Source organism: Vitis riparia, chromosome 19 (genome assembly GCF_004353265.1).
Source record: "Vitis riparia cultivar Riparia Gloire de Montpellier isolate 1030 chromosome 19, EGFV_Vit.rip_1.0, whole genome shotgun sequence".
NCBI lineage: Eukaryota > Viridiplantae > Streptophyta > Magnoliopsida > Vitales > Vitaceae > Vitis > Vitis riparia.
Genome location: NC_048449.1, coordinates 160,475 through 186,622, shown reverse-complemented (window position 1 = coordinate 186,622; position 26,148 = coordinate 160,475). Strand labels below are relative to the sequence as shown.

The following is a 26,148-nucleotide window of genomic DNA, read 5'->3' as shown; positions in this document are numbered from 1 at the left end:
GCTTCTTGATCATAAAAATACTGATATCGGATCTTGATTATGAAAAGGTGCAATATTATATATGCAAGAGCCTAGTGTCAATCTTAATTAAGATCAATAATCGATGACTAGGAATGGAATTAACGTTCAATCATGTGTGGTTTCATTAATAAAGCCCCCATCCATTTACCTATGCTACTAAAGAGCTTACCAACATATGTGTGGCTCCACACTTTTTGTGTAAGGGTCTAATAAGGGTCTTTAGATCGTTAAAAACCAAATGTTCTGCAAACAACCTTTCTTCTTTATCAATTTCATTCTCTAGCTTCCTTTTGATTTTAAATAAAGAAGATATTTAACAAAATTTATAATTAATGGTGGTTAAATGCATTTTGCCTAAATTAATGAAATGAGGTGAGTGAAATTTACCCGTGAAATAAGTTTGGCTTCTTGTACTTAACAAATATGGTTAGATAAGCAGTTGATATGAAATGGAGAGAATGGGAGGTGGTAGGTGTTGGTTCGTTGTGGATTCGAAGTCTTTCAAGATTTCAATCAACTTTGTTGGGGAGAAGCTTCGTGGTATCATCTTGGAGAGAAGTAGAGGCTTCTCCTCTTGGATAAGGTTTGGAAATTCTAGTTTGAGGTGCTTGTTGGAGGGGGTGACAGTTTGCTGTAGGGAGGAGAGGCTTGGGAAAGTTGTAAAAAGTTGGGAAAATAAGGGAAGAAGATTTAGATTGGAAAGGCTAGCTAACGAGGCGGGGATATACATTTTTTCCTTTATTCATGAGCTGGAAGCGAAGAGGTTCTGTTTGGTATTTTTGGAGGGCAGAGGGATTCTAGAGGGATGGGTTTTGCTAGCTGACAAACTTCTTTCTCTTGGTATTTTTCTCCCTATTGAAGACGAGGTGGGCTTAGGCATTGCAGATGTTAAAGAAGGAAGGAGAGATGAAGTCCAGGCTGAGGAAGAGGAGAAAAACGGTTTTTCGTTGAGGTTGCGAAGGCAAAGGCGGGAAGAATAGGAGATGCAATGTGGCTTCAACTTGGGGGCAGAGCCTTGAGGAGTAGGGATGAGCAATTGGGACGCTGTTTGGTGGCACGGTGGGGAGAAGAGGCAGCTTAGTGTCCGGATTTAGCTTGGTTAAGGAGATGGGGAATGCGTCTCTGGAATTTGAAAGAGGGAGTGAGATTTTCAAATTTGGGAGGTGGCTTATTTCTTACATAATTTGAGGTTGCAGAGAAAGCTGAAAGAGTGCTACGAAAGAGGATTCAACGTTTTAAGGATAAGACGTTTCATCTAGAGAGGTGGGGACCCAAGGTAGGTTGTCTTCAACTTGGAGTTCATGCAAATCACTACTAGGTGAGGGCGGTGGGGCTACCTTTAAATTTCTGGAACCATGAGGTGTTCAGAAAGTTGGGGGATAGCTGCGAAGAGTTGGTTACTGTGGATGATGACACAACTAAGTTCGAGCAGCTTTAGTGGGCTAGGCTTTTAGTGAGGACGGAATGGAAAGATTTACCTAGGTAGTTACAGTTGGTGGTGGGTTCCTTATGTTTTACAATCCAACCATGATGGGAAGTGCCATCTTGGGTGTCGATGGTGGTGTTGGCGCAATTGAAGGAGTGGTCGAAGATTAGAGATGAGGGAGTTTTGGATTCACATGTGGGGAGTAGCATGAGGCCATCGCGGGAGCAAGTGCAGACTCTAGGGGATGGAGTAGTGGGACTAGTTGGTGAAGGCAGAGCTGAGCAAGTGAGAGTTGTTTTTGATTTGTATGGCATGGGTATGGATGAGGGTGCTAAGGCATGTGCAAGAAAAGATGGGAAGAGAAATGGAGTAGTTGAGGATACGAGTGTTTGTTCAGATGTTGGAGTGACATTAAGGGGAAAAGGAAGTGGGCCTAGGTTTTGGGCCAAGTTAGATAAGATGAAAAGCAACGAGCAATTGGGAGCCTAGGTTTCTTGTTAGCGGGTTGTTGTCAAGATTGGGCCCGTGGCCCTCTTTAAGGGCCAGTGGGCCTGGGGGCTTGAGCCAGGCCAACTCTCCAACCGTTAGTCAAGTGGGTCTGGACTAGATGACTGTCGCTGAAGGCTTAAATGGGGTTAGGGCTCCTGTTGTTGAGACTTCGTGTTTGGAGAAAAGGCTCGTTGAAGCAATTCTCAGTGCTGCGTCGTTGGCTGAAACAAGAGGGAAGTCTGGAGTAGATGAGTTCTTGTTGGAGGAAACTTTTAGGTACTCCCATTTCGAGTCTTGCTTTTTTCTTAGCCTTAGGGTCGAGCTTCTTCTTCTTCTTCTTTCTGTGGGGGGGGGGGGGGGGGGGGGGGGGGGGGGAAGAGGTGGTGGTTGCCGATCGGGACCTTGTGGCATTCAAGGGGTCGGTTGACCCATTGAGGGTAATATGGGTAGCTGAGAGTGAGAGAGGAGTTTCGATCGATCTAGAAAAGGGAGCTAAGGAGTATGATGGGAGAGTGTTGCTGGCAAAAGATGTGGAAAGACTTTTGGAGGAGAAAGAAATGAGTGTTTTGGGTTCATGGATGGACCGTAGTTTCGTGAAACTTTGTTGTTGTCTGGGTATGTCTATTGAGGGGTTTGAGAGGGAAATTTTGTTGTTTTTGATAACAATGGAAAAGAGGAAAAATTTTAAGGGTAATTGGGCCAAAAAAATAATCCAAAAGGCTTCTAGATCATAGAGGGAATTGAAAAAACTAGAGTGCTCAGTGAATTGCAGTGGTGCTAGGAAGAATGCAGAGGTACTTCAATTTGCTAACTGAAGTTGGTGTCTTGTTGGTACTGAGAGGTGAGCAGGGTTTTTCTATGCTTGTGTAATGAAGTTAAGATTATTATCATGGAACGTAAGAGGAGCTAATGATTATGAGAAAAGAAAGGTGATCCAGACGTTCATTAAGGATGAAAAAGTGGATTTGGTGTGCTTGTTGGAGACTAAGATGTAGGAGATGTCCAAGAGGATAGTCAGGAGCCTCGACATGGGAAGATGTTTAGAATGGGGGGTCGTCAACTCGAGGGGAGCCTCTGGAGGAGTGTTGGTGTTCTGGGATAATAGGGTGTTACAGTTATTGGAGGCGGAAGTGGGGACTTTCTCAATGTCTTGCCGGTTTAAAAGCTGTGAGGATGATTTTTGTTGGAACTTCATTGGGGTTTATGGTCCTACGCTGAAGAAAGAGAAAGAAGATTTCTGGGATGAATTAGGTACGGTGAGAGAGTTATGGGGTGGCCCTTGGTGCGTGGCAGGTGATTTTAATGTGGTTAGGTTCCTTGTGGAAAGCAGTAGGAAAGGTAGACTAACCTACTTAATGAGGATAATCTCGGAGATTATCAAGGATTTAGAGTTGAGGGACTTGCCTTTGTAGAGAGGTTCTTTCACTTGGAAGGGTAGGTTGAATAATCAGTCTCATTCTAGGCTTGATCGGTTTCTGGTCTCGAATGAGTGAGAAGTTCACTTTACAGGGGTTGTACAGTGTGTTCTTCCTAAACCGGTTTCAAATCATTTTCCAATTCTTCTAGATGGGGAATGAATGAGGAGAGACCCGATGCCTTTTAGATTCGAAAATATGTGGTTGAATGAGAAGGGCTTCAAGGATAAGGTGCACGCTTGGTGTGAAGGTCTCAGTTTTAGTGGGTCTACTAGCTTTGTGTTGGCAGCTAAGTTGAAAGCTCTGAAGCTGTTATTGAAAGACTAGAATATGTTGGATTTCGGTAAAGTGGAAGTCAATAAGGTTTTGGCTTTGAATCAGGTGGACTTCTGGGACAAAGTAAAGTTAACTCGACCTCTTACTGTTCATGAATTGGAAGAAAGGATAAAAGCAAATGAAGAATTTAAAAAGTGGGTTTTTCTGGAAGAAATTTCATGGAGGCAGAAATCAAGGGAAGTTTGGTTGAGAGAGAGGGATAGGAACACTAATTACTTCCATAAGATGACTAATGCTCACAAGAGGAGGAACATGATGTCCTGAGTCAAAATTGGTTCTTGGTTAACAAAGGAGAATGAGGTGAGAGATAGGATGGTGAATGAGTTTAAGTTGTTGTCCGTTGTAGGAGGATTGAGACCCAACATAAGTGGGATGTCTTTTGAGAGGTTGGAGGTTGTGGAAGCAGCTAGGCTGGAGGAGTCATTTTTGGAGTAGGAGGTGTTGGAAGTTCTTAAGGGCTTTTGTGGGGACAAAGCGCTTGAGCCTGATGGTTTTACTATGGCTTTTTGGCAATTTGCTTGGGATTTTGTGAAGGAGGAGGGTCATGGGGTTTTTTAGGGAGTTTCATGACAATAGTCAGTTTGTTAAAAGTCTGAATACAATTTTCCTTAATTTGATCCAAAAAAAGGGGGAACAGAAGACTTAAGGGACTTCAGGCCTATTAGTTTGGTGGGAGGGTTGTATAAGTGGCTGGCTAAAGTTCTAGCCAATAGGGTAAAGTTGGTGGTGGGTAAGGTGGTCATTAAGGCTCAAAATGCCTTTGTGGAAGGAAGACAAATTCTGGATGTTATCCTTGTTGCTAATGAAGTTATAGATTCGATTTTGAAGAGTAATGAAAGGGCGATGATGTGTAAGCTAGATATAGAAAAAACGTATGATCATGAGGACTGGTCCTTCTTGTTTTCAGTCATGAGTATGATGGGTTTTGGGGATAAATGGATTCAGTGGATGCAATGGTATATTTCCACAACCAGTTTTTCTGTTTTGGTTAATGGGTCTTCTTCAGGTTTTTTCCAAAGTTTTAGGGGTTTAAGGTAAGAAGACCCCCTCTCTCCGTACCTATTTGTGTTGACTATGGAGGCTCTTAGTTGTCTCCTAAAGAGTACAGTAAATGGGGGTTTTTTGTTAGCTTGCAAGGTGGGGAGGTGGTGAAGGGGTTCAGGTGTCTCACTTACTTTTCGCTTATGATACTTTGGTTTTTTATGGGCTCCTAAGGATCAATTGTTGTATTTAAGTTGGATTCTAATGTGGTTTAAGGCCATGTTTGGGTTGAGAATTAATCTGGACAAAAATGAGCTAATCCCGATGGGTGGTGTGGAAAACACGAAGCCCTTGGCTGCAGATCTTGGATGTAAGGTTGGAAGTCTTCCATCCACTTATTTGGGATTGGCATTAGGTGCACTTCATAGATCTGTGACTATCTAGGATGGAGTGGGGAGAAAATGCGAAAGAAGTTGGCTAGATGGAAGAGCCAATACATTTTCAAATGAGGAAGGATCACCTTGATTCGGAGCACTTTGGCGAGTATGCCCATTTACTTCATGTCTGTGCTTTCTATGCCCAGAAAGGTCAGATTGAGGATAAAACAAATTCAGAGGGATTTTTTGTGGGGAAATGGGACCCTTAAGCGAAAACCTCATCTTGTTCGGTGGTGTTTGCTTTGCCTAGATAAAAACAAAGGGGGGTTGGGGGTAAAATGTCTTTCTACCCTCAGTAAGGTTCTTTTATGTAAATGAACCTGGAAATTTGCAAATAAGAGAGAGACCTTTTGGAATCAAGTGATTTAAGGAAAAGTATGGGGAGAAGTAAGGGGGCTGGTGTTCTAAGGAAATGGGGATGGGTATAGTGTGGGGTTGTGGAAAACTTTTAGGAAGGAGTGGACTGTTGTGAGCAGTAGGCTCTATTTTATGGTGGGGAATGTGGAAATGATGAAATTCTAGAAAGATAGATGGTGTGAGGATGAACCTCTATGTGTTTCTTTTCCCTTTTTATTTGCTTTAGTTGTCTTCAAAGATGCTTGGGTAAAATATGTGTGGTGTTCCAATGAGGGTGAGTGATTCATGCCTAATTGGTGTCTCAGCTGATTAGTGTCCAGCTGGTGCTCCTTAATTGAGGGAGTAATCAACAAAATTTATAACCTATTACACCATATACTAGGGTAGCAAAGACAAAGCTACTATAGCATAGTGGCTCTAGGATCGTTCACTGGGATGGGTTTTCACTTCACAAATGATATTAATTCAAAGCTGAATTGGTGTCTTTTCATTTCAAGGTTAGCTTTAAAAGAAAACATAAAGACGTTTGAATGAAAAAGGTTTGGTTTTAAGCTAACCAAAAATAGTAACTGATTTTACTTAGAAAAGTGTTTCTTGGAGTTTCAGATCACTAGGCTCAGATTCCTCATACAAAAAGGAAAGTTCCGGTCACTTGTTTCTTTTCCTCGCATTGGAGAATTAACATATAGTTTCTTCTCCAACCGGTGTTGTACAGATGCTTCCCATTAATGGGTTCAAACACTAAATCCCTCTCACTGATGCAACTTGCAATGGCTCATACCTCTCACCTAGCACTTGCCATTCAAGGTGATCTTTAACCTTGGATTTCCCTTCACAAGCTCGCAAGAGATAACTAATGGATGTCTCCTTAGAGTCCAAAAGCTTACCAAGTGTTGGCAATTCTAGAAAATCCTACCTTCAAGTCACCTCCCAAAGGCTCGCAAGGGGTAAACTAATGCATCTCCATGGATGGAGATCACTTGCCTTACCAAGTGTTGGCCCAGGTGATTTAAAGGAGTTTTAAGTTAACTAAAAAGATAAAAACCATCAACGGGTCACACTTTCTCTTCATTAAAAACTAAAACAACAAAACTTCCAATTTATGCCTGAGGAAACTTACCCGGTTACCTTAGCTCCAAGAGACAAAGAGCCTAGCCTCTCATCCTCTGAGAAAACATCTCAGAGAATGTTTGGCTAGCAAGAAAATGAAAATGGTTTGGAAAGAGAAAATAAGAATATAAAGAAGAAACAGAGCAAGTGCTCTGTTCGTCAATTTCACATATATTATATGATGGATTATATGGAACCCCCAGAACAGGCTCCTCGGGCTCCCTTTTAAACCAAAAATTACACTTACAGCTATTACATGATATTTTGCCAAATTCCCAACTTAAAAGCTAAGGAAAACTATCATTGGTGACTTACAAGGAGAATTTGGGCATTTAGGCAACAAAAAATCTAATGAAAAATATCTCCAAGTGTCGGTTACAAATATCGGGAAGCACTCAGGACCACTTCGCAAGTGACAAGTGAGGTCTGCGAGATTTCGCAGGTGCACAAGAAGAGCTGCGAAATTTCCTCATAGCAACCAGCTGATTCAACACCTTTGCAAAGCGAACTTCCATCTTGAGGTGTTTGGCTTCCATCGCGGCGTGAAGCTTCAGGAGAAATCCATGGCACTGTGCAAAAAGGCTGCGAAATCACTTCGCAACAAAATGGTGATTTCGCAGCACTTTTCTGAAGCCTTCCTTCAGCTTGGAGCAGTTGTCTTCCAAAGGCTGTAACTTCCTCATTTCAGCTCCAAATCGTGTACCGTTTGAAGCATTGGATTCTTGACTTCCTGAGCTTTGAAATGGTATATAACATGTAGAAAATGGACTTCGGGAAGTGCTCCAAAAGTGCTAAAGAAGACTGCAGCTGCTGTCCTCTGTTTTCTTCTTTGCTTTTCTCCTCTTTGCTTCTCTCCTTGCATACTTTGAACGACTTTGGCAAAGGGCTATGGAGCTCCAAATCTTGGTTCTTCATGAATTTGAGCTCTTCATTGATTTGCCATGGATTCCAAATAACTCTTCTCAATCTCATAATGCTTTGGTGATCAAAATACTAACAAAAACACCAAAACTTACACATTTTGATTAGAATTGATTGAAAGGGGCCTTAACATGCTAATTGGGTTAAAAGGCACTAACTACTACTCAAAAGTGTTTAAAATGATTATTTATAAGCTATCAAATAGCACTTTTTGAGTAGTAATCACTCCCCCCAACCGACATATTGCTAGTCCCTTAGCAATGAAGGAGAGAAAAATAAAATAAAAGTACCATAATTTACAACATCATGCTGATCACTTCAAAAAATGTTTAAGTGGCATGACTGATCAAACTCTCACATGGAACATTAAAGAAATAAAACTCAAACTTCAACAAGAGTTATCAAATAACTTGTCTAATCACAATTCTTAAAGAGAATGCATTATGCAAATTTAAGCTTTAAAATCATTTCCACTTCCAAAGGACCAAACCTTACTCTTCCACAAAAATCTATGTGTTACTTATTAGTTTCCGAATATAGTATGTTGAACTAATCTCTCCCCTCAACCTAGTTCTTTTCAAAGCTTAGCAAACTAATCAACCTCCAATAGGCTAAGAACGTACCTCTTTTTTCACAATTTTTTTCATTGTAAGAGTACAAGGCTTAAAGGTATTCTTTTTTAAATTGTCCATGTAACGGGGGTCCATCGATGACTCCCAACCAATCAAGGTTTAGGGCATCAAGCTTTAAGGATCTTTCAACCACTAACTCCTCGGATTTCACCCCGGACTTTTGAGAATGAATTTTAATACCCAAACACCTACAGTATGCTAAACTCCACCTATCCACCCTTGTAACGAGCATTGAGGTCGGTGACTCCCAACCATTGAAGGCTTAGGGCACCAGGTTTTAAAGATTTTCACCATATACCCCTCAGACCTTGCTCGGGTTTCAAGGCAAGCAAACATTTTTCCTTCTTTTTTTTTTTCAAAGGCTCATTGGCCTTTCATAAGGTGTCCCAACACTATTAAATGAGGTCAAAGGTACCAAGTCTAAAATTTTCCTAAGTCAAGAGGGAAATAGTTTTTCATCTTATAATCGGAACCTAGTGTGCACAGTGTGTGAATAGCTTAAAGTGGAAGAACTAAGGTTGAATTCAATAGATGTTTCAACAATTCATCAACTTTAGTAAGCATAATACAAACTCTAAGTCAAGTAAAAAGATAAAAATTCAATTTCTCCCTTTTCATTTTGAAAATTTTTCCTTAATAACCATGGAGAGTAGAATAAAAAACTTAAAATTTTTAAAAATTAAGCAAAAAACAACTAAATTACCAAAATAACTTAGCATTAATAGCAATACTTACTTCCTCAACTCTCCCCCCAACCAAGCTGAACATTGTCCTCAATGTGACAAAAGCGATTAAAAAATAGGGAAGAAGTGGTACCTCCTTAGTGACATGGAGTCTGAGTCGTATAGGAGAAACCACATGTTTCAAAGAAAACATAAGAGTTAGTGAGTAGAGAAAATAGAAAAATGCCAAGTTTAAACAAAAAATGATGTCTATATATGATGTATCATCAGTAATACATCCAATCCCAGAATATAAGATATCAAAACATGGAATTATCTATACTAATATAATAAGTAAATACAAAAAATAAAAAGAGATGATCAAGTAATGGTAGAATCCTGTGGAGCTGATGCATCTGTGGTGGCCTCTTGAGTGGGCTGGATCAGCACTTTGGCCTTTGTTCTGGTAGTCTCCTTAGATGGCATAGTCTCCTCAACTGGAGCTCTCAGTTGGTAGCTATGGGATTTGATGGTTTAAGGAGGTAAGAAATGGAATGAGAGGCTTTATATGTGTGATCTCAGGGTGCCGCGGGGCTTTCCTCTAGTCTTGGCCATGGCTGAAATGGAAAGAGGTGGCTATTCATGAGTTCCAGAGGGTACTCAGCTGGTGCGTGGGGCTCTATTGGCATTTTAGCAACTTCCCTTAGCTTTGCAAGGTGTTTTTGCAAACTTCCCTCCATTTTGCAAGTCAATTTCACAATTTGAAGGCCATTTCTAAGCTTGGAGGTGATTTGGCAGTCATTTTGAAGCTTGGAGATCATTTCATAACCATTTCGAAGCTTGGAGGTGATTTTGCAGCCCAAAAGTGCCCTGCAAAATGGAGCTTTAGCTGCGAAATTGGAAGTTTTTACGTTCGCAGCCATTTTGCAGCTTTTAAATACCCTGCGAAATTGGGACTTTGGCTGCGAAATTGGGAGTTTTTATGCTTCACAACCGTTTCGCAGCTGCGAAATAAGGGTCACCATGCTGCAAAAATGGCACTCGTGTGCCAAAAGTTGGCTTCGCAGCTTCAAAATCCTCTGCGAAATTGAGATTTTCCTGCGGAAATGGAATCTTTCATGCTTTGGTGTTCGCAGCCCACTTCGCAGCTGCGAAATTGGGGTCACTGTACCGCGGAATGGCACTCGTGTGCCAAAAGGTGGTTTCGCAGCTGCGAAACACCCTGCGGAATGGAGAAATCGCTGAGAAATCGCTGCGGAATTGCATTTTTTTATGCCTTAGTGGTTCGCAGAGCACTTCGCAGCTGCGAAATGGGGCTCCTGTGCTGCGGAGTGGCACTCGTGTGCCAAACACCGATTTCGCAGCTGCGAAACCGTTCGCAGAGGAGTCAATTGAGTTGCGAAACGGTTTTACAGCAAAAGACCGATTTCGCAGAGGCTGCGAAATCTCGCAGACCCCTGTTTTTCCCCTGTTTTTGCTCTGTTTTTGCTCTGTTTTCGCTCCGATTTCTTCCCGATTTCTTCCTTTGCAATTCCTCTTGATTTTGATCATCCAAAAACCTATATTACATCAAAACAAAGTAGAATTAAAGCATTAAAATCAAAATTAAAGCATTTAAATCAAAATTAAAACATTGAAACCAAAATTAAAACAAGTAAAAAGTAAAACAAAAAGGTATGGACTAGCTAGTCTTTAAAAAGACTAAGTCCATCAAAAAATTTGATCCTGATTCAGCTTGCCCGGATCCCATATGAAGTTTGCATCCTTCACTTGGGGCTTGTTGAGTATGATGGCAACAAAACCAATTCCCCTTTTGCCATACAAAGCTTGGAGAAAAAGCGGATGCATGTGTTTCTTCATTTCTTCCTTGATGACTATCCTCTGTGGTTCTCCTTGTACATTAACATCATAGCCATCTTTCTCTATCCTTTTCCCCTTTCTCTTTCCTTTGATTTCCTCCCTCTTATCTTTCTCTGTTTCACTCTCTACCTTATGCTCTAGCTTGCATGTGGGCAGATCAACCTCTTTACCACTCAAAGTGATCACTTCTTTGACTTCCCTCTTTTGTGAAGATTCTCCCTCCTTAGCCTCCATTTCATGGATACTCATGGAATTTTGATAAGGTTGAGAAGGAGAGTTTTCTTTTTCTTGCACTGTGTTGAGGTTGGCAAACCTTGAGATTGAATCTTGGAGATTATCTATCTTTTGAGATAGATCATTTTGCACTTCATCCATCTTTTTCTCTACACAGTCATTTCTTTGACTGAGCTGAGGATTGATGGATTTGTTAGCTTCAACAAAGTCTTCCATGACCTTGTTAAGATTCATCATAGCTTGTTCAAGGTTTGAGGCTTGCTGTGGTACTTGAGTAGGTTGCTGATACTGAGGTGGCTGTGGTTTCCAAGAAAAATTTGGATGGTCCCTCCAATTGGAATTGTAGGTGTTGCAATCACCAAACATTTCCCTCTCCGTTGGAATGATAGGACACTCTTCCACTAAGTGCTCATAAGATAGACAAATGGCACAAGACATAGCTTGCAATGGTGTCTGAGAGATGGCTTGCACTTCTTGCATATTCTTCATTTCTAGCTCATCCAATCTCCTTTCCATAGCTGCAATCTCTGCCTTCATGTCCATGCCATCATTTAAAATATACATCTCACCCTTAGCTTTAGGTTGAGACATCATTCTTCCCATATCTCTAGCATTTGGTTCATCCCATCTTCTTGAAAATTCAGCCACATAACTCATGAAGTTCATGGCTTCCTCTGCTATCTCGTATTCAATATGGCATGCACAATTAGCAATTTGTGAATTAAGAACAGAGAACACAAAAGAAAAACAATTCAAAAACTTAAGACTAACTAAAACTAGCTGAAAGGTTAACTAAAACACAAATAAAGAAAAAAAAACAACTAAAAAGAGTTAGTAAAAAGAAAAGAAAAGTCACCAAACTTGTGATGAAGATCACAAGTGTTCTCAAAAGATCATATCACTGCAAAGTGGCACCATCCCCGGCAACGGCGCCATTTGATTCATGCCTAATTGGTGTCTCAGCTGATTAGTGTCCAGCTGGTGCTCCTTAATTGAGGGAGTAATCAACAAAATTTATAACCTATTACACCATATACTAGGGTAGCAAAGACAAAGCTACTATAGCATAGTGGCTCTAGGATCGTTCACTGGGATGGGTTTTCACTTCACAAATGATATTAATTCAAAGCTGAATTGGTGTCTTTTCATTTCAAGGTTAGCTTTAAAAGAAAACATAAAGACGTTTGAATGAAAAGGTTTGGTTTTAAGCTAACCAAAAATAGTAACTGATTTTACTTAGAAAAGTGTTTCTTGGAGTTTCAGATCACTAGGCTCAGATTCCTCATACAAAAGGAAAGTTCCGGTCACTTGTTTCGTTTCCTCGCATTGGAGAATTAACATATAGTTTCTTCTCCAACCGGTGTTGTACAGATGCTTCCCATTAATGGGTTCAAACACTAAATCCCTTTCACTGATGCAACTTGCAATGGCTCATACCTCTCACCTAGCACTTGCCATTCAAGGTGATCTTTAACCTTGGATTTCCCTTCACAAGCTCGCAAGAGATAACTAATGGATGTCTCCTTAGAGTCCAAAAGCTTACCAAGTGTTGGCAATTCTAGAAAATCCTACCTTCAAGTCACCTCCCAAAGGCTCGCAAGGGATAAACTAATGCATCTCCATGGATGGAGATCACTTGCCTTACCAAGTGTTGGCCCAGGTGATTTAAAGGAGTTTTAAGTTAACTAAAAAGATAAAAACCATCAACGGGTCACACTTTCTCTTCATTAAAAACTAAAACAACAAAACTTCCAATTTATGCCTGAGGAAACTTACCCGGTTACCTTAGCTCCAAGAGACAAAGAGCCTAGCCTCTCATCCTCTGAGAAAACATCTCAGAGAATGTTTGGCTAGCAAGAAAATGAAAATGAAAGAGAAAATAAGAATATAAAGAAGAAACAGAGCAAGTGCTCTGTTCGTCAATTTCACATTTATTATATGATGGATTATATGGAACCCCCAGAACAGGCTCCTCGGGCTCCCTTTTAAACCAAAAATTACACTTACAGCTATTACATGATATTTTGCCAAATTCCCAACTTAAAAGCTAAGGAAAACTATCATTGGTGACTTACAAGGAGAATTTGGGCATTTAGGCAACAAAAAATCTAATGAAAAATATCTCCAAGTGTCGGTTACAAATATCGGGAAGCACTCAGGACCACTTCGCAAGTGACAAGTGAGGTCTGCGAGATTTCGCAGGTGCACAAGAAGAGCTGCGAAATTTCCTCATAGCAACCAGCTGATTCAACACCTTTGCAAAGCGAACTTCCATCTTGAGGTGTTTGGCTTCCATCGCGGCGTGAAGCTTCAGGAGAAATCCATGGCACTGTGCAAAAAGGCTGCGAAATCACTTCGCAACAAAATGGTGATTTCGCAGCACTTTTCTGAAGCCTTCCTTCAGCTTGGAGCAGTTGTCTTCCAAAGGCTGTAACTTCCTCATTTCAGCTCCAAATCGTGTACCGTTTGAAGCATTGGATTCTTGACTTCCTGAGCTTTGAAATGGTATATAACATGTAGAAAATGGACTTCGGGAAGTGCTCCAAAAGTGCTAAAGAAGACTGCAGCTGCTGTCCTCTGTTTTCTTCTTTGCTTTTCTCCTCTTTGCTTCTCTCCTTGCATACTTTGAACGACTTTGGCAAAGGGCTATGGAGCTCCAAATCTTGGTTCTTCATGAATTTGAGCTCTTCATTGATTTGCCATGGATTCCAAATAACTCTCCTCAATCTCATAATGCTTTGGTGATCAAAATACTAACAAAAACACCAAAACTTACACATTTTGATTAGAATTGATTGAAAGGGGCCTTAACATGCTAATTGGGTTAAAAGGCACTAACTACTACTCAAAAGTGTTTAAAATGATTATTTATAAGCTATCAAATAGCACTTTTTGAGTAGTAATCAGTGAGGGAAGTTGGAGCCCGCATTTCTTCGGACCTTTTAATGATTGGGAGATGGATAAGGCGTGCAGGTTCTTTTCGGGCCTTAATGGGAATGGTGTTTAGCAGGTAGTGGAAGATAAGGTGATTTGGAGAGATACTAAATGTGGGAAGTTTTTGTTAAGTCTCTCTACAAATCATTAGTCTTAGGCCCTCCAATCTCTTTTCCTTCGTCAGCCATTTGGAAAGTTTATGTGCAGCCTAGGGCAAGTTTTTTTGGGTAGGAAGCAACGTAGGGAAAGACTCTTACCCTTGATCAACTTCAGAAGAGAGAATGACCTTTAGCGAACAAATGCTACATTTGTCAAAGGCACAAAGAATTAATAGATCACATTCTTTTCCACTGCGCTAAGGCAAGGGCTCTTTGGGCATTGCTTTGCTCTTTTTTTTGGGTGCAGTGGGTGTTGTCATCCATAGTTAAGGCAACGCTTTTGGGATGGGACGGGTCTTTTGTGGGAAAAAAAAGAGGAAGGAAGTTTGGAGAGCAAGCCCTTTGTGTCTTTTTTGGATGGTTTGGAAGGCAAGGAACAAAGTTGCTTTTGAGGAAAAAAAACTTGTCAATCCAAAGACTTAAGAATTCTTTTGTATATTTCCTTTGGTCGGAGACAAAACTGTTTATAAAAGATGGTTATTCGACTTTAGTTGATTTTATTGATTGGGTGGAACCCGTTGAGGGTGGAGTTCGGGTTGCACCTTTGTCCTTGGCTTCCAGTTAGAGAGTGGAGGGTGTTTTTTCTTTGTAATCTTTAAGTCGCTGCTTTAGCGGTTTTTTAATACAATTTTTTCCTTTACTTATCAAAAAAAAAAAAAAAAAAACCTATGAATTAGAATTAATGCTAGTATTCTCTAATATCAAAATATATAATTTGAAACTAAAAAATAAATAAGAGGAAGTTGAAACAAGTAAAAAAATTATTTACCCCATCAATTTCTTTCTTTTCCATATTTTATTAAGTCTAATAAAAAAATTACAAATCCTACCTAGATATTGCTTTATACAACGTCAAAGGATTCTTATGATTTTAAAATGTGTGTCCAAGGTTAAAAAAAGTTTATAATATATAATGTCATAACTTTTTCTTATATTCAATGTAGAATGTCATAATTACCTTCATGTAAATACAATATCTTTATTGTATCCCATAGGATTACAGGGTCTAATAGAAAAACATCCTTAAAGGGCCAATCAAACTATCACATTGGATTGTGGTTTAACTCTAATTCCATTTGTAATGACCTCTTCCAATTATGTAAATATTATTTGCTTTGAGCTCAAAAGATCCCAACAACTTCGAAACACGTTTATAAGGTAAAGATCAATCCATACATATTCAAGATTAGGAGTTTTTTTCCCTATCTGATGTGAAATTATCACATTAATAACTTTTCATACATAAATTCATAATTGTAAGCTTCCCACATAAAATCTATGATAAATGAAAATAAAATCACCCATGAATATTATTGTCTTAAATGAACAATTTAAGTTTCACACACAAAGTTTATGATAAATGAAAATAAAGATTTCCCCGGAATAAGACATGTACCAAATGAACATTTGACATATGTAGGAAAATTTTCTTGTTAAATTGAAATATTGGTGGAAATTTAAATTATAAGTCATTCATATATGCATATTTGTGAAAAAACACTGAACATTGATCCATGTTCACCTTCATCCTCCATTTTTTTATAAAAGTGAGAAAAACATATGAAGATTATATTTGATATAAAGGCACTAAAGAAAGAAAAGAAAGATTAAAAAAATTATTCTCTTTAACTTGAAAAAACAATAAAATTAGTTAAGAGATTTTTGTATTTTCAAATCATTTAATATAGAAAAAAAAAAAAATAAGTGAAATATGTTTTAAAATACATGTAAATATGATTTATTACCTTTAAATCTATTTTTCATTTTCCTTCTCATTTTACTTTTTTTTTTTTCTATTTTCTTTCCCTCTTATTTTTTCATATAAATTTTCTCATAATCAAATATAGGATAAAAAAAGAAAAATGTTAAAAGACATTCGTCCCCATTTTCCTTGAATAAGGATACAAACGAGAGAAGGTTACCCAAAATGCACACCTCAATCTGATTTTTATTTTTATTTTTCAACTTTTTCATAAACAATCAAACTAGAAAAAAAAAAAAAATTTACACCCTTCTGTTTCCTCATATTTTCAACAAATGGAAAGAAGCATTTTAGAATCAAAATTGACTCAAAATACTATGTAAATTGTTCTACAAATGGAAAGCATATCTATTTTGCTAAGCTTCTCTTTTAACCTTCGAGAATAGAAAAGGGTAAGTGTAACATAAGAAATCAACCTTTACCAACAGTTCTAGGAGTAACATTCTGAAAGGAAAGTAAATGGTTCTGTTCAACATGCTTTTTTTTTTTTTTTTTAATTTAATATTTTGTTTTAGATCAAAGGTAGAAGCACAACCCAAATCCTCAGAACAAAGTTTATGGTACCTGGGCTAGCCTACAAACAAACATATTCATTGTCAACAAGTCTGTAGAAGATCCAAAACTGACTGTCTGTCAGGCATGCTTGGAATGGCCCCCTTCACTTGAACACAGAGAGAAGCTGCAGCAGCTGTACAAATGGCAAGCAATTGTGAGAAACTTAGTTATATGGAATTGTACATGGAGAAAACTGGGAAAGGACACAGTTAATCTTACCAGCAAACCTCAAGCATTCCTTTTTAGACCTGCCCTCCACAAAAGCCACAGCAAATGCAGCAGTAAAGGTATCGCCTGCTCCGGTGGTATCGAGAACTTTTGCAGCAGATATGATTGGTTGTCTAATTGGTTCTTCCCCTTTTACAAACAAAGCTGACCCCTTCTCCCCCAGTTTCACCAGGACTTCTTTAACACCCTAAAATATATAAAAATAGGAGATCTGTGATAACCAACATGTGATGTTTAGCAGCAATAATTGTCGGCTTTTGTTCACATAGCATTAGTAGGTAAGAAACAACAAATCCATCATCCCAACAGAGGCCATCAAAGAAAAGCAGAGCAACATCTGATCGTTTTTATCACTATATGCTGTTAAAATTTTAGCTCTCAATTGGATTAAGACTGGCATTTTTTGTAGCAGCTCCCATCCTCGTTCAATCCATGATCATCAATTCATCATAAGTATACACAAACACCTGGTGTACAAAGCACAACGACAATAGAATTTCCATAGAACATCCACAAGTAGCCCAAAAGAACCATTATATAATAATACAAACTCGGGTTAAGGCATACAGCCTTGGAAGAACCAAGATTGTTAGGGTGTACAAGAACTCACCATTTCATGACATTTTGCCACAGCTTGGCTAATCTGTTCAAAACTTTCAGTTGGCATTCTGGTTAGTCGTGCAAGTTCACTTTCATTTGGGCTTAGAATATCAACAACATTCAGTAGTTCTACTGGGATTGGTGCATCCATCCCTCCTGCATCCAAAATGACTGGAACACCAGCATCCCTTGCGGCCTGAAGATAATCAGCATTGAAATTTACAAAAATCTTGCCTTATAGTCAACACAAAAAATTGCCAAAAATGAAAACTGCATTGTAAAAGAAAGCAAACTCTGGGGATTTTATCATCAGAAGCAGATCATAACATTAGAAGTTCGTCAGAATCTACAGTTTCACAACACAGAGAACAGAGTATTTTGTGTTTATTTTAGAAAAGGAAATGCATATGTACACTCACAAAGTGAAGAAGCAAAGCATTGCTTGTTATGCATTTTCAGAAGGAATGCAACAATTCTGGTCAACAACCGTGTTAAACAGAAAATTATAACATGGGAAATGTGGTAAAGGCATGCACAGACACAATTTTCGTGTAATTCAAGATGTTGACAGAGGAAGAAGAGTAAAGACTTAGATTGTTTTAATTGCATTAAAAACTTGAAGGGTCTTAGTAAAAGTCAAAAGGATAAGATTAAAGTAAAGAGGAAAATTTAACTAACAATTCGAGCAAGGTAGAAATCATGGTTATTAAAAGTTAGGTTGTCTGAAGCTAAAGCATTTTTACAGGTAGAGGAGTAAAGGACGACTACTAGGATGTAGGCAGTATACCCAGACATCTGAAAAGGCAAATATGAATAAGAGGATCCCAAAATAAGTCAATGATGACAAGCCTAGGCCAACTCCAATCTATCAATAAAATATCAAAGAGACAAACTCTCTTCTTGAGCACTGTATTCAACTTTAACACTGAGTGCTCCAACAAAATTTACTTCCAAATGCATCAAAAAAGACTTGAAGTACTGAACTTTCAAACTTTGTGTATCCTCCCCCACAACATTGATTTGATAGCTAGTCAAAGACTTCTTAACAGAAAAGGCAACATCCAAGATATATGAAGATGGATAATAGCAAGGCCAACAGGCTCTGAACCATCAAGCAGGTGCTAAGGATGTAGTCAGCCAACTCCTCTGTTTACATAAGAGGTATCAATCAACAAGAATTCTGCCCCTTTCCAAAGCCACTTTGAACTTCATTCCACAGGCTACCCACTGACCTCCAAAGGAAAAAGTGGAAGGAAAAAGAATACAAATAAAAACAGAGAAACTTCAAATCAAAGGAACAAAAAGGAGGAGAAGCAGACTGTCATAAAAGCTTAATTTTCCATTACAATGACTGCTTTACCCTCTTGCCACCTGTGGCTGTATCTGAGTTAAGAAAGTAGCACTTGATCTTTCTTGGGCATTTTACACGTCCATCTCAGAAATGAGCAAAAACTCCATCATTGGTTAGCTCTATCCCACTGCAACATTATAAAACTGCTCCAAGTATAACTCTGGATCCAAATGAAGAGCTCCATTTACATTAAATCCTCATCTGTATGAGGAATCAAAACCTCCTCTAACTTAACTAACATATCAATCATCATCCTTGCTGTTACATAAAGGTTGAAGAAATGATTTCTTTTTCTCCTTTCCCACAACCTCTCTCACTCAAATAAAAATAAAAAAGGTCTAACTCTGTCATTTTCTTTAATCATATTCTCAATTTCTTTTGCTATTTATCTGTTATAATAAGGTCATCTCTAGGATCCAGCTCCACATCAGATAAAGAGTGCACCTGCCTTAGCATCCACCTCTATAGTTACTTCTGCTAGTACTCTTTCTCCTCAGGAAATTCCTAATTAGAATTTCACAGCTTAACCTCTATTTCATACTTTCAGTTTTTTTACAAAATAAAAATCTTGGGTTTCTTTCAAACTTGGAAGAATCCCTCTCCACTTAAAGAACATAATTCAAAAATTAGAAGGGACTGGCATGACTTGCCACAACATTCCAAGTGATTGTGGTGTGATCAACTGCCCATGAATGACAGTCTTTCTAGCATTAAGGAACACCTCCGTAAAACCTATCAAATTCACAGCCTCAAAATGAAACTTGATTGAAGGAAAGATTCTCATCCTTGAACCAATCCTACTCACTTTTGTTGCAGAAGCCCTATGACATTGAAATCACCTTCCATGCATAACAAAACATGCCTATGTATTTTTAAAATTCCCAGTTTATGTCATGGTCTTGGGCATGCATATTGTATGTTGATCAATATCTAGATGCTCCATTCATTTGGGCTCAAACCTTAGGATGGAGATACTATTCTTGTAGTATTAGATTTTTTTTCCTTCTAAGCCTAGGGATAGAATGACATATTTGAGTTAGTTCAAATGTCCTATGACAATGAAGCATCTGAAATATGCATGTAACATATAACCTAATTAAGAACTATCAAAAGGAACTTCTGATGAATAAGGCTGTTTCCCTCTCCTCTTTAATATAACTATTTTCAAAGCTCTTTCAGAATACTCAAACTATTCACAGCGTGAACTGAAGTAAACCATATATAAATTCCATTTCCATTAATCATGTGCATAACATGACATGTTTAACTTCAGATAAATTGTTTCTCAACTTGCTAATTCTTAATGTCTAAAAATCATGCTATGAATCCAAGGAATTAACATTTTGTCTGCTTGCCTTTTGAACAGATCATATAGCCCAATCATTAATCAAGGTGGGGACAATTAGCGATATAATGGTAAATCAGACTAGTCAGTGCAGTATTTAGAAAATACCAAAACTTAAAGATAAATATATGAAAATATCAAGACATAAACAGAGCCTTCAATCTGCAATATGCAGTTCTGCAACCAGCTACCTATTATGATAATAATTTATGAGTTATATTTTGAGAGGCAATTGTTAATTACCAATGCTTTTTATCAATAACAGTAGAGTTTTTGTTTGAACTTATATTGCTTTAGCTTTTTAGAGGGTTTGAATATGTAACTATATGAAAAAACACCAGTCAAGAACAATGAAACAATGGACTGAGTGAGTTTAATGAATCTCATTTCTCTAAACTTTCATTTTTTGACATCTTCCTATCACCATATTTCTCTTGCATTTTGTATGGAGTTTCAGGTACGTCAATCTATCTTCCCCATCAATGTTATTTCGGAAAACTCAGTTCCTCTTCAATTCAATCCATCTTAATACCCCTGTAAACAGTCACATATTAAAATGATGGAATCCTTTAATATGATATCTCCCTCATAATTTTACTGCCTTCCATCTTTGCAGCATATTCTGATTGACAAAATAATAGAAATATTATAATTAATTTGATATCATCAATCAGTTTCTCTCCTCAAATCAAAATCGCAATTCTCCAATGCCCAGAGAGATAGTTCACTAAAATCCCATAATATGAACCAAAATTGTTTCAAATTCCTTGCAAACCCTGTAAACATAAACTCAAGTTGATCCAAATTCCATTGTGGGCACCCATAAAATAACCTCAAATTGATCTAATTTCTTTGCAAGCCCCAATAACATATAAACAAATAGTCTCATAAAAAAAATAACATAGAAACAAATTGATTGGGAAATCCCCCATAGCATAAATCGTAATTTAACCAAATCCTTTGCAACCCATAGTATAAACTCAAATTGATCCAAATTCTTTGCCCCAATCCCCATAACAAAAACTGAAATTGAACCAAATTCTTTGCAAAATCCCCATATAATATACTCAAATTGATCCAAATTTCTTGGAGCCCCCATAAAATAAACTTAAATTCTTTGCAAATAACCCAGGGCGTAAACTCCATTTCACACAAATTATTTGCAAACCCTTCCCTTTTATTCACTTTGACCCAAGTCTTTTACACACGTCTCATAATGTAAACACAGACTGATCCAAATTCCTTATGAAACACTAAAAATGTAAACTTAAATTGATCCAAACTTCTTACAAATTCCCCATAGTATAAACTCCTATTGAACCCAATTCCCTAGAAGTCTCATCATCTTCCAGTCTTAACAGTGGAGCAAACTTAGTAATGAACTTGCTTTCTTACATTTCAAACAGAATCTCTATTGCATAAAGTAAACTAGGAAAGAATGATTATATTTCAGGAAAAAAAAAATGTTTTCCTTGAAAATCTTCCACAAAATTTAACATACCTAAACGAGGATAAATCCAAAAAGAGTAATTCAAAATTTCTCTAATGGCCTCACCTTTGCAACCTGAATGTTGACGAAATCAGGAATTTCCCTCTGAAGCAATACAATCCCGGCATTCCTCACAATCTTCAAATCCTCATCAGAGAGAGTCTCAGGCCAAAAAGACATATTGGCACCCCCAACAATGATAATGGAGTTCTGGCCATCGGACTGAAGCATCACCACAGCATGGCCAGTGGGCGCAGCAGATACAGTGCTGAGATGATCGAGACAAACCCCACCATCCTTAAGTGCCTCAGAAATCAACTTCCCATGAGCATCCTCACCCACCTGCCCCACAAAGTATGTGGGGTATGATAGCTTCCCACCACAAGCAGCCTGGTTAGCCCCTTTCCCACCGGCCAGAGTCTGGCCATGCTTGGCTGAGACTGTCTCGCCCTCCTTTGGAAGCCTATCAATCTCTACATAGATGTCGGCATTGGCTGATCCCACAACCACCAGAGGCGGACCGGTGACCTGGGTTTGTGGGGACGGGGCCTTGGAAGCATTAAGGGACAAGGATGGAAAGGGAGATCTTGATTGTGATGGAGACGGGTTTCTGATCAAGTGAAGTTGAACTGGGGTTGTTCTGAGGCTTCCGTTGAGACTGTCTTGGGTTGGTGAGAAGGGCCAGTGCTTTGAGGATGAAAGTGCCATTGCTTTTATCTTTTTAGTTTTTGTCCCTCTCTCTCTCTCTCTCTTCTCCGTCTCTCTCTTCTCCCTTGCCGTTTTGACTCTGTTGGAAACCAGAAAAATATTGGAGAATTTCAATTTGAAGGCTTGCAGCACCTTTAAAATGACAACTTTCTTGTAGCGCGTGCCTAGCACGCTTTGAATTTGTGGGCCTCCCGTAGCTGGGCCCCACTCTGGGAACCATGGGCATCATCATAATTCATAAGAGGGTAGGACATTGTCTACGTGGCTAAGATTGGACCTCTCTTGAAATTACTTGTATCTTTAATGGGAATATATGTTTTATCAAGCAGAATATGACCAATATAAAAATTAGTACCTCTTCAGTGATGGTATAATAAAATAGAAATAAGAAAAAAAGGTATTGAAGTGATAGCCGATAGGATAGAATTCCATTGCTTCTTATCCATATCCTATTATTACCTTATCGTAAATGATATCATTTATACCTTAATCTCCTAAAATATGTTAATAAATTGATATCATAGTAATTTTTTTTTCTTAAATCAGCACCAAAAACATTCTGAAATCTGAGGAAATGCCCATAATTGTTTGAATCTAAAAAAATAATTTAATCACTTCTAATAATACCTTTAAATTATTTAACCGTACCAAAAACAATTAAAATAAATAAAAAAAGCTTATATTCTCATACGGCATAAAGTCAAACACGTATTTGAGGTAGCTTTGGTGTCAGCAATGGCGTCTCGTAGCCTGGGAAATTTGAGCTTCCCAACACACATTTCTTCGAAAACCCAATTTGTTTTTGGCTCCAAACCTCAGTTTGTGTCTTTCTCTGGAGCTCTAAGAAAACCCGTAAGGCAGAAATTCTCAACTCGTGTAATGGGTTCTTCTGCTTCTTCTTCTCGGAAACCAGACAGCATCCAAGGTCTGTTATCCCTCACTTTTCCCCTCTTTTTCGTGAACCGGATTGTTAATTTTATCCTGTATGACAGTTACACACTCATAGGTGATCCTTTGTTTGATTTTTGTGTATTCATGCTGCTGTGGATTCGTTCCTTTACCATGTTTTCTGTTGTAAGAATCATAGGTTCTATTTATGTTCTGCTGTTTCTGTGGAAAAATTGATACTGGTGAGTTAAAGAGAGATAATAATTTTAGATTGTGTTCATGAGTTTTTTCTGGGATATGCCATATCTTATCTAGTGTGTGTCCACTGTCTTTTGAACGAAATTTTATGCTGAAATTCTCAGTTTATAAACCGGAAGTAGGTTTTGTAAATGGGGAAAATTGCAGAATTTGAATTTTTGGAAGTCTGGAAATTCGATATCGACCCAACGGTGCAACTAATTGTTTTGAGAGAAACAGGAACTCATTCAAATATTTGTGCTGCAACAATCTATCCTACAAAAATTTTGGAGTACAATATAAGATCTTGTTTGGCCACACTCTTGGCTTTATTCCATTTTCCCAACTGAATGGTCATTCAAAATTTTGTGATTGTGTCTTGACTCATGTTTATATACTAGAATTTAAAGGGAGTATTTATACCGGTTTAATGATGAAGTAACCACTTTTATTGAGTTCTCCAAGTTGTGGAAATTCCCATAGTAGTATTGGTTGGGTTTCTAGCAAGAAAGGTTGCTACTTAAATAGTTTACTGGAGTGGGACTGTGGGAGTCCTTTGCAGAATTGAGGGGAAGAAACCTTGGATTGCTAGTGTAGAGTTTAAAGGGAAATGTGGCTTTGGTTAGGTTATTTAGGGCAATGGTTCGGGGGTTTCGGGATGAAAAAGTATGACACCAGGCACATGGACCTTATTTCCTAGTATAGGCAGCATGGGCAAAATAAACTCGCTGAATTGAAATTTATATAAAGGAATTTGGATGAAACTTGTGAATCTTTTCTTTATTTTTATTAAAATTTTACACCTTTTTATCTCATTGAATCTCTAAATAACAATTCCTTACTTAAAAAGAAAAGTGGTTTTCTATATATATTATCTTGTTCAATTTGAAACAAAGAAATATTATTCAAAGAAAATAATTTTTATGTTCTTTTTTATGACAACACATATATTGCAACAATACCTGCATGCAAAATATACTAGAATTGAATACAGTTCCTCTGTACCCCAAAGTTTGGTCCTCTTAGATGCTACCATGTGGGCATTCTACTTGCTATCAGGAACATACATGTAACATACACAACACATATGGTGCACACCCACAAACACATATATATAGATAGATGGATAGTTTGAAAGGATATAATGAAAGAAAAGAGAATTTCTTCCCACCAAGTTTTTGTTGGGTGTGTGTCTACCTTGCTTTTAGGTAGTTCTTCTTCAAACTTTGAACTTAGGCCAAGTAAAAAAAAAGGGTATAACTTTTTCTGTATCATGCAGAGCCGGGCAAAGTAGATTATACTTCTATTAGTGATGAAGAATGGAAGAAACGCCTCACAGGAGAACAATTCTACATTACTAGACAAAAGGGAACTGAGAGGGCTTTCACAGGGTATGGCTATATGGATCTCTGACATTCTGTAGGCTCAAATGTTGTTCACACAACAATTTTTCTGCTTCTTCTTTTCTTTTTTATTTTTCCCCATTTGTTGAAACTTGCAAGATATATCTGAAAAATATCACATGACATGATCATTGAATAATTTGATTCCAATTGGGAACATATAGAACTACTGAAATATGAGGGGAACAAGTACAAGAGAGGTCTATCCTGATGCATTTGTGGGCTTGCTAATGCATCAAGACGGCATCTGTGCCTCATGTGGTTTGGTTTCTGCCATACCGATGCCACATAAAATTATGTGCAGATTAGAAGAGCTTTGAATGTGATTATGCTAAATAAACTGAGAATCTGAACCTAGAAATAATTATGGATCTGTAACTTTTGTCATATCATGGATCTATTTCATTTCATATTAGTTTCCTTCCTTTTTTCAGGGAGTATTGGAACACCAAAACCCCTGGAGCTTACCATTGCATCTGTTGTGAAACACCACTATTTGAGTAAGTGTTCTACTTCTATTGGACTTCTCATGAGTACTGGGAAGCCCTCGAACAACTTTCTATAAAACTGATTGGATATTATACTCTTGTATAGATCATCTACTAAGTTTGACAGTGGAACTGGTTGGCCATCTTACTATCAGCCCATAGGAAATAATGTGAAGTCAAAGTTAGACTTGTCAATCATTTTCATGCCTCGTCAGGAAGTTCTTTGTGCAGCTTGTGATGCTCATCTTGGCCATGTCTTTGATGATGGCCCACCACCCACTGGGAAACGTTACTGTATCAATAGGTAAATATTTCAATTGTGGGGCTCTCTTCCCCTTTCAAATTTCTTTTATGTTGGATTTGATCTAAAATATGGCTATATCTGCAGTGCTTCCCTGAAACTGAAACCAAAGTGAGAGATGATTTCAAGCAATGTGTAGCAATGATGGGTTTTCTATTGAAATTGGATGAGCCACTTGTATGTATATGCATATGCACCTTCTACACTACTTGATCTTAAGTGTTTGCTCTGTAACCCCTTGTTTGGTATTTTTCTATCTCCACATCTATCAGATTGATGTCCAAGCTTTGTGAGAATAATAAGAATAATGCTCATATGATGGAACAATCAAGTAAACTCAACATACGCCTAGTGGAGAATATCTGATGTTTGTAACACTGGCATATCTGAGATGCCCTTGAGTGAATGCTGCAAAGAAGCAACAAACTGAATGGATATTCTTGTCTTCTATTAGACTGCTGAGCCTTTTTTGTTCTTCTCTTTTCTAACCACTAGATTTCAACTTCTTCCTATGGGTTTTTTTTTTTTTTTCCTCCCGTTTTTAACATATTGTATTCTTATTCTTTTTGTAACTCTATGCACTTGCAATGTTTCTGTTTCGCCATTCATGAGTCCCACCAAATAATTCAGTAGGAAGGCTATGCACATGCTTCTCAGAAATGTCATTTTTTTATTATCACTATCAATGTATGAGGCAGATAAATCTTTTTGTTTTTTTTTCTTTTCGTTTCTTTCACATATATTTTCAACCTATAAAATCATTCACTTTCAATCATATTGGGCAGCCGAATTACCAACTTATCTAACTCAATTTACTTAT

At 38.0% G+C, this 26,148-nt stretch overlaps 2 protein-coding genes across 2 annotated transcripts; one reads left to right on the top strand and one right to left on the bottom strand.

The window, feature by feature from the left end:
* Positions 1-16,086: 16,086 nt before the first annotated feature.
* LOC117909637 (ribokinase) lies at positions 16,087-22,094 on the bottom strand. The gene is made up of 4 exons (XM_034823723.1): positions 21,370-22,094; positions 17,129-17,314; positions 16,510-16,705; positions 16,087-16,423 (listed from the first exon to the last, which is right to left on the bottom strand). The coding sequence occupies exons 1-4, from the start codon at positions 22,009-22,011 to the stop codon at positions 16,332-16,334; spliced, it is 1,116 nt and encodes a 371-aa protein (XP_034679614.1). The 5' UTR covers positions 22,012-22,094; the 3' UTR covers positions 16,087-16,331.
* Positions 22,095-22,715: 621 nt separating this feature from the next.
* On the top strand, positions 22,716-25,932 carry LOC117908476 (peptide methionine sulfoxide reductase B1, chloroplastic). The gene is made up of 5 exons (XM_034822073.1): positions 22,716-22,936; positions 24,416-24,527; positions 24,974-25,039; positions 25,134-25,331; positions 25,416-25,932. Exons 1-5 carry the CDS (start codon positions 22,747-22,749, stop codon positions 25,441-25,443), a joined length of 594 nt encoding a protein of 197 aa, XP_034677964.1. The 5' UTR covers positions 22,716-22,746; the 3' UTR covers positions 25,444-25,932.
* The last annotated feature ends 216 nt before the right edge of the window (positions 25,933-26,148 follow it).

Coding starts and splice junctions, on each gene's coding strand:
- LOC117909637 (XM_034823723.1), bottom strand. CDS start 22,011: ATGGCACTTTCATCCTCAAAGCACTGGCCCTTCTCACCAACCCAAGAC. Junction 17,315..21,369: donor TCAACATTCAGGTTGCAAAG/GTGAGGCCATTA, acceptor GATTATCTTCAG/GCCGCAAGGGATGCTGGTGT. Junction 16,706..17,128: donor TGGCAAAATGTCATGAAATG/GTGAGTTCTTGT, acceptor TATATATTTTAG/GGTGTTAAAGAAGTCCTGGT.
- LOC117908476 (XM_034822073.1), top strand. CDS start 22,747: ATGGCGTCTCGTAGCCTGGGAAATTTGAGCTTCCCAACACACATTTCT. Junction 22,937..24,415: donor GAAACCAGACAGCATCCAAG/GTCTGTTATCCC, acceptor TGTATCATGCAG/AGCCGGGCAAAGTAGATTAT. Junction 25,040..25,133: donor TGTGAAACACCACTATTTGA/GTAAGTGTTCTA, acceptor ACTCTTGTATAG/ATCATCTACTAAGTTTGACA.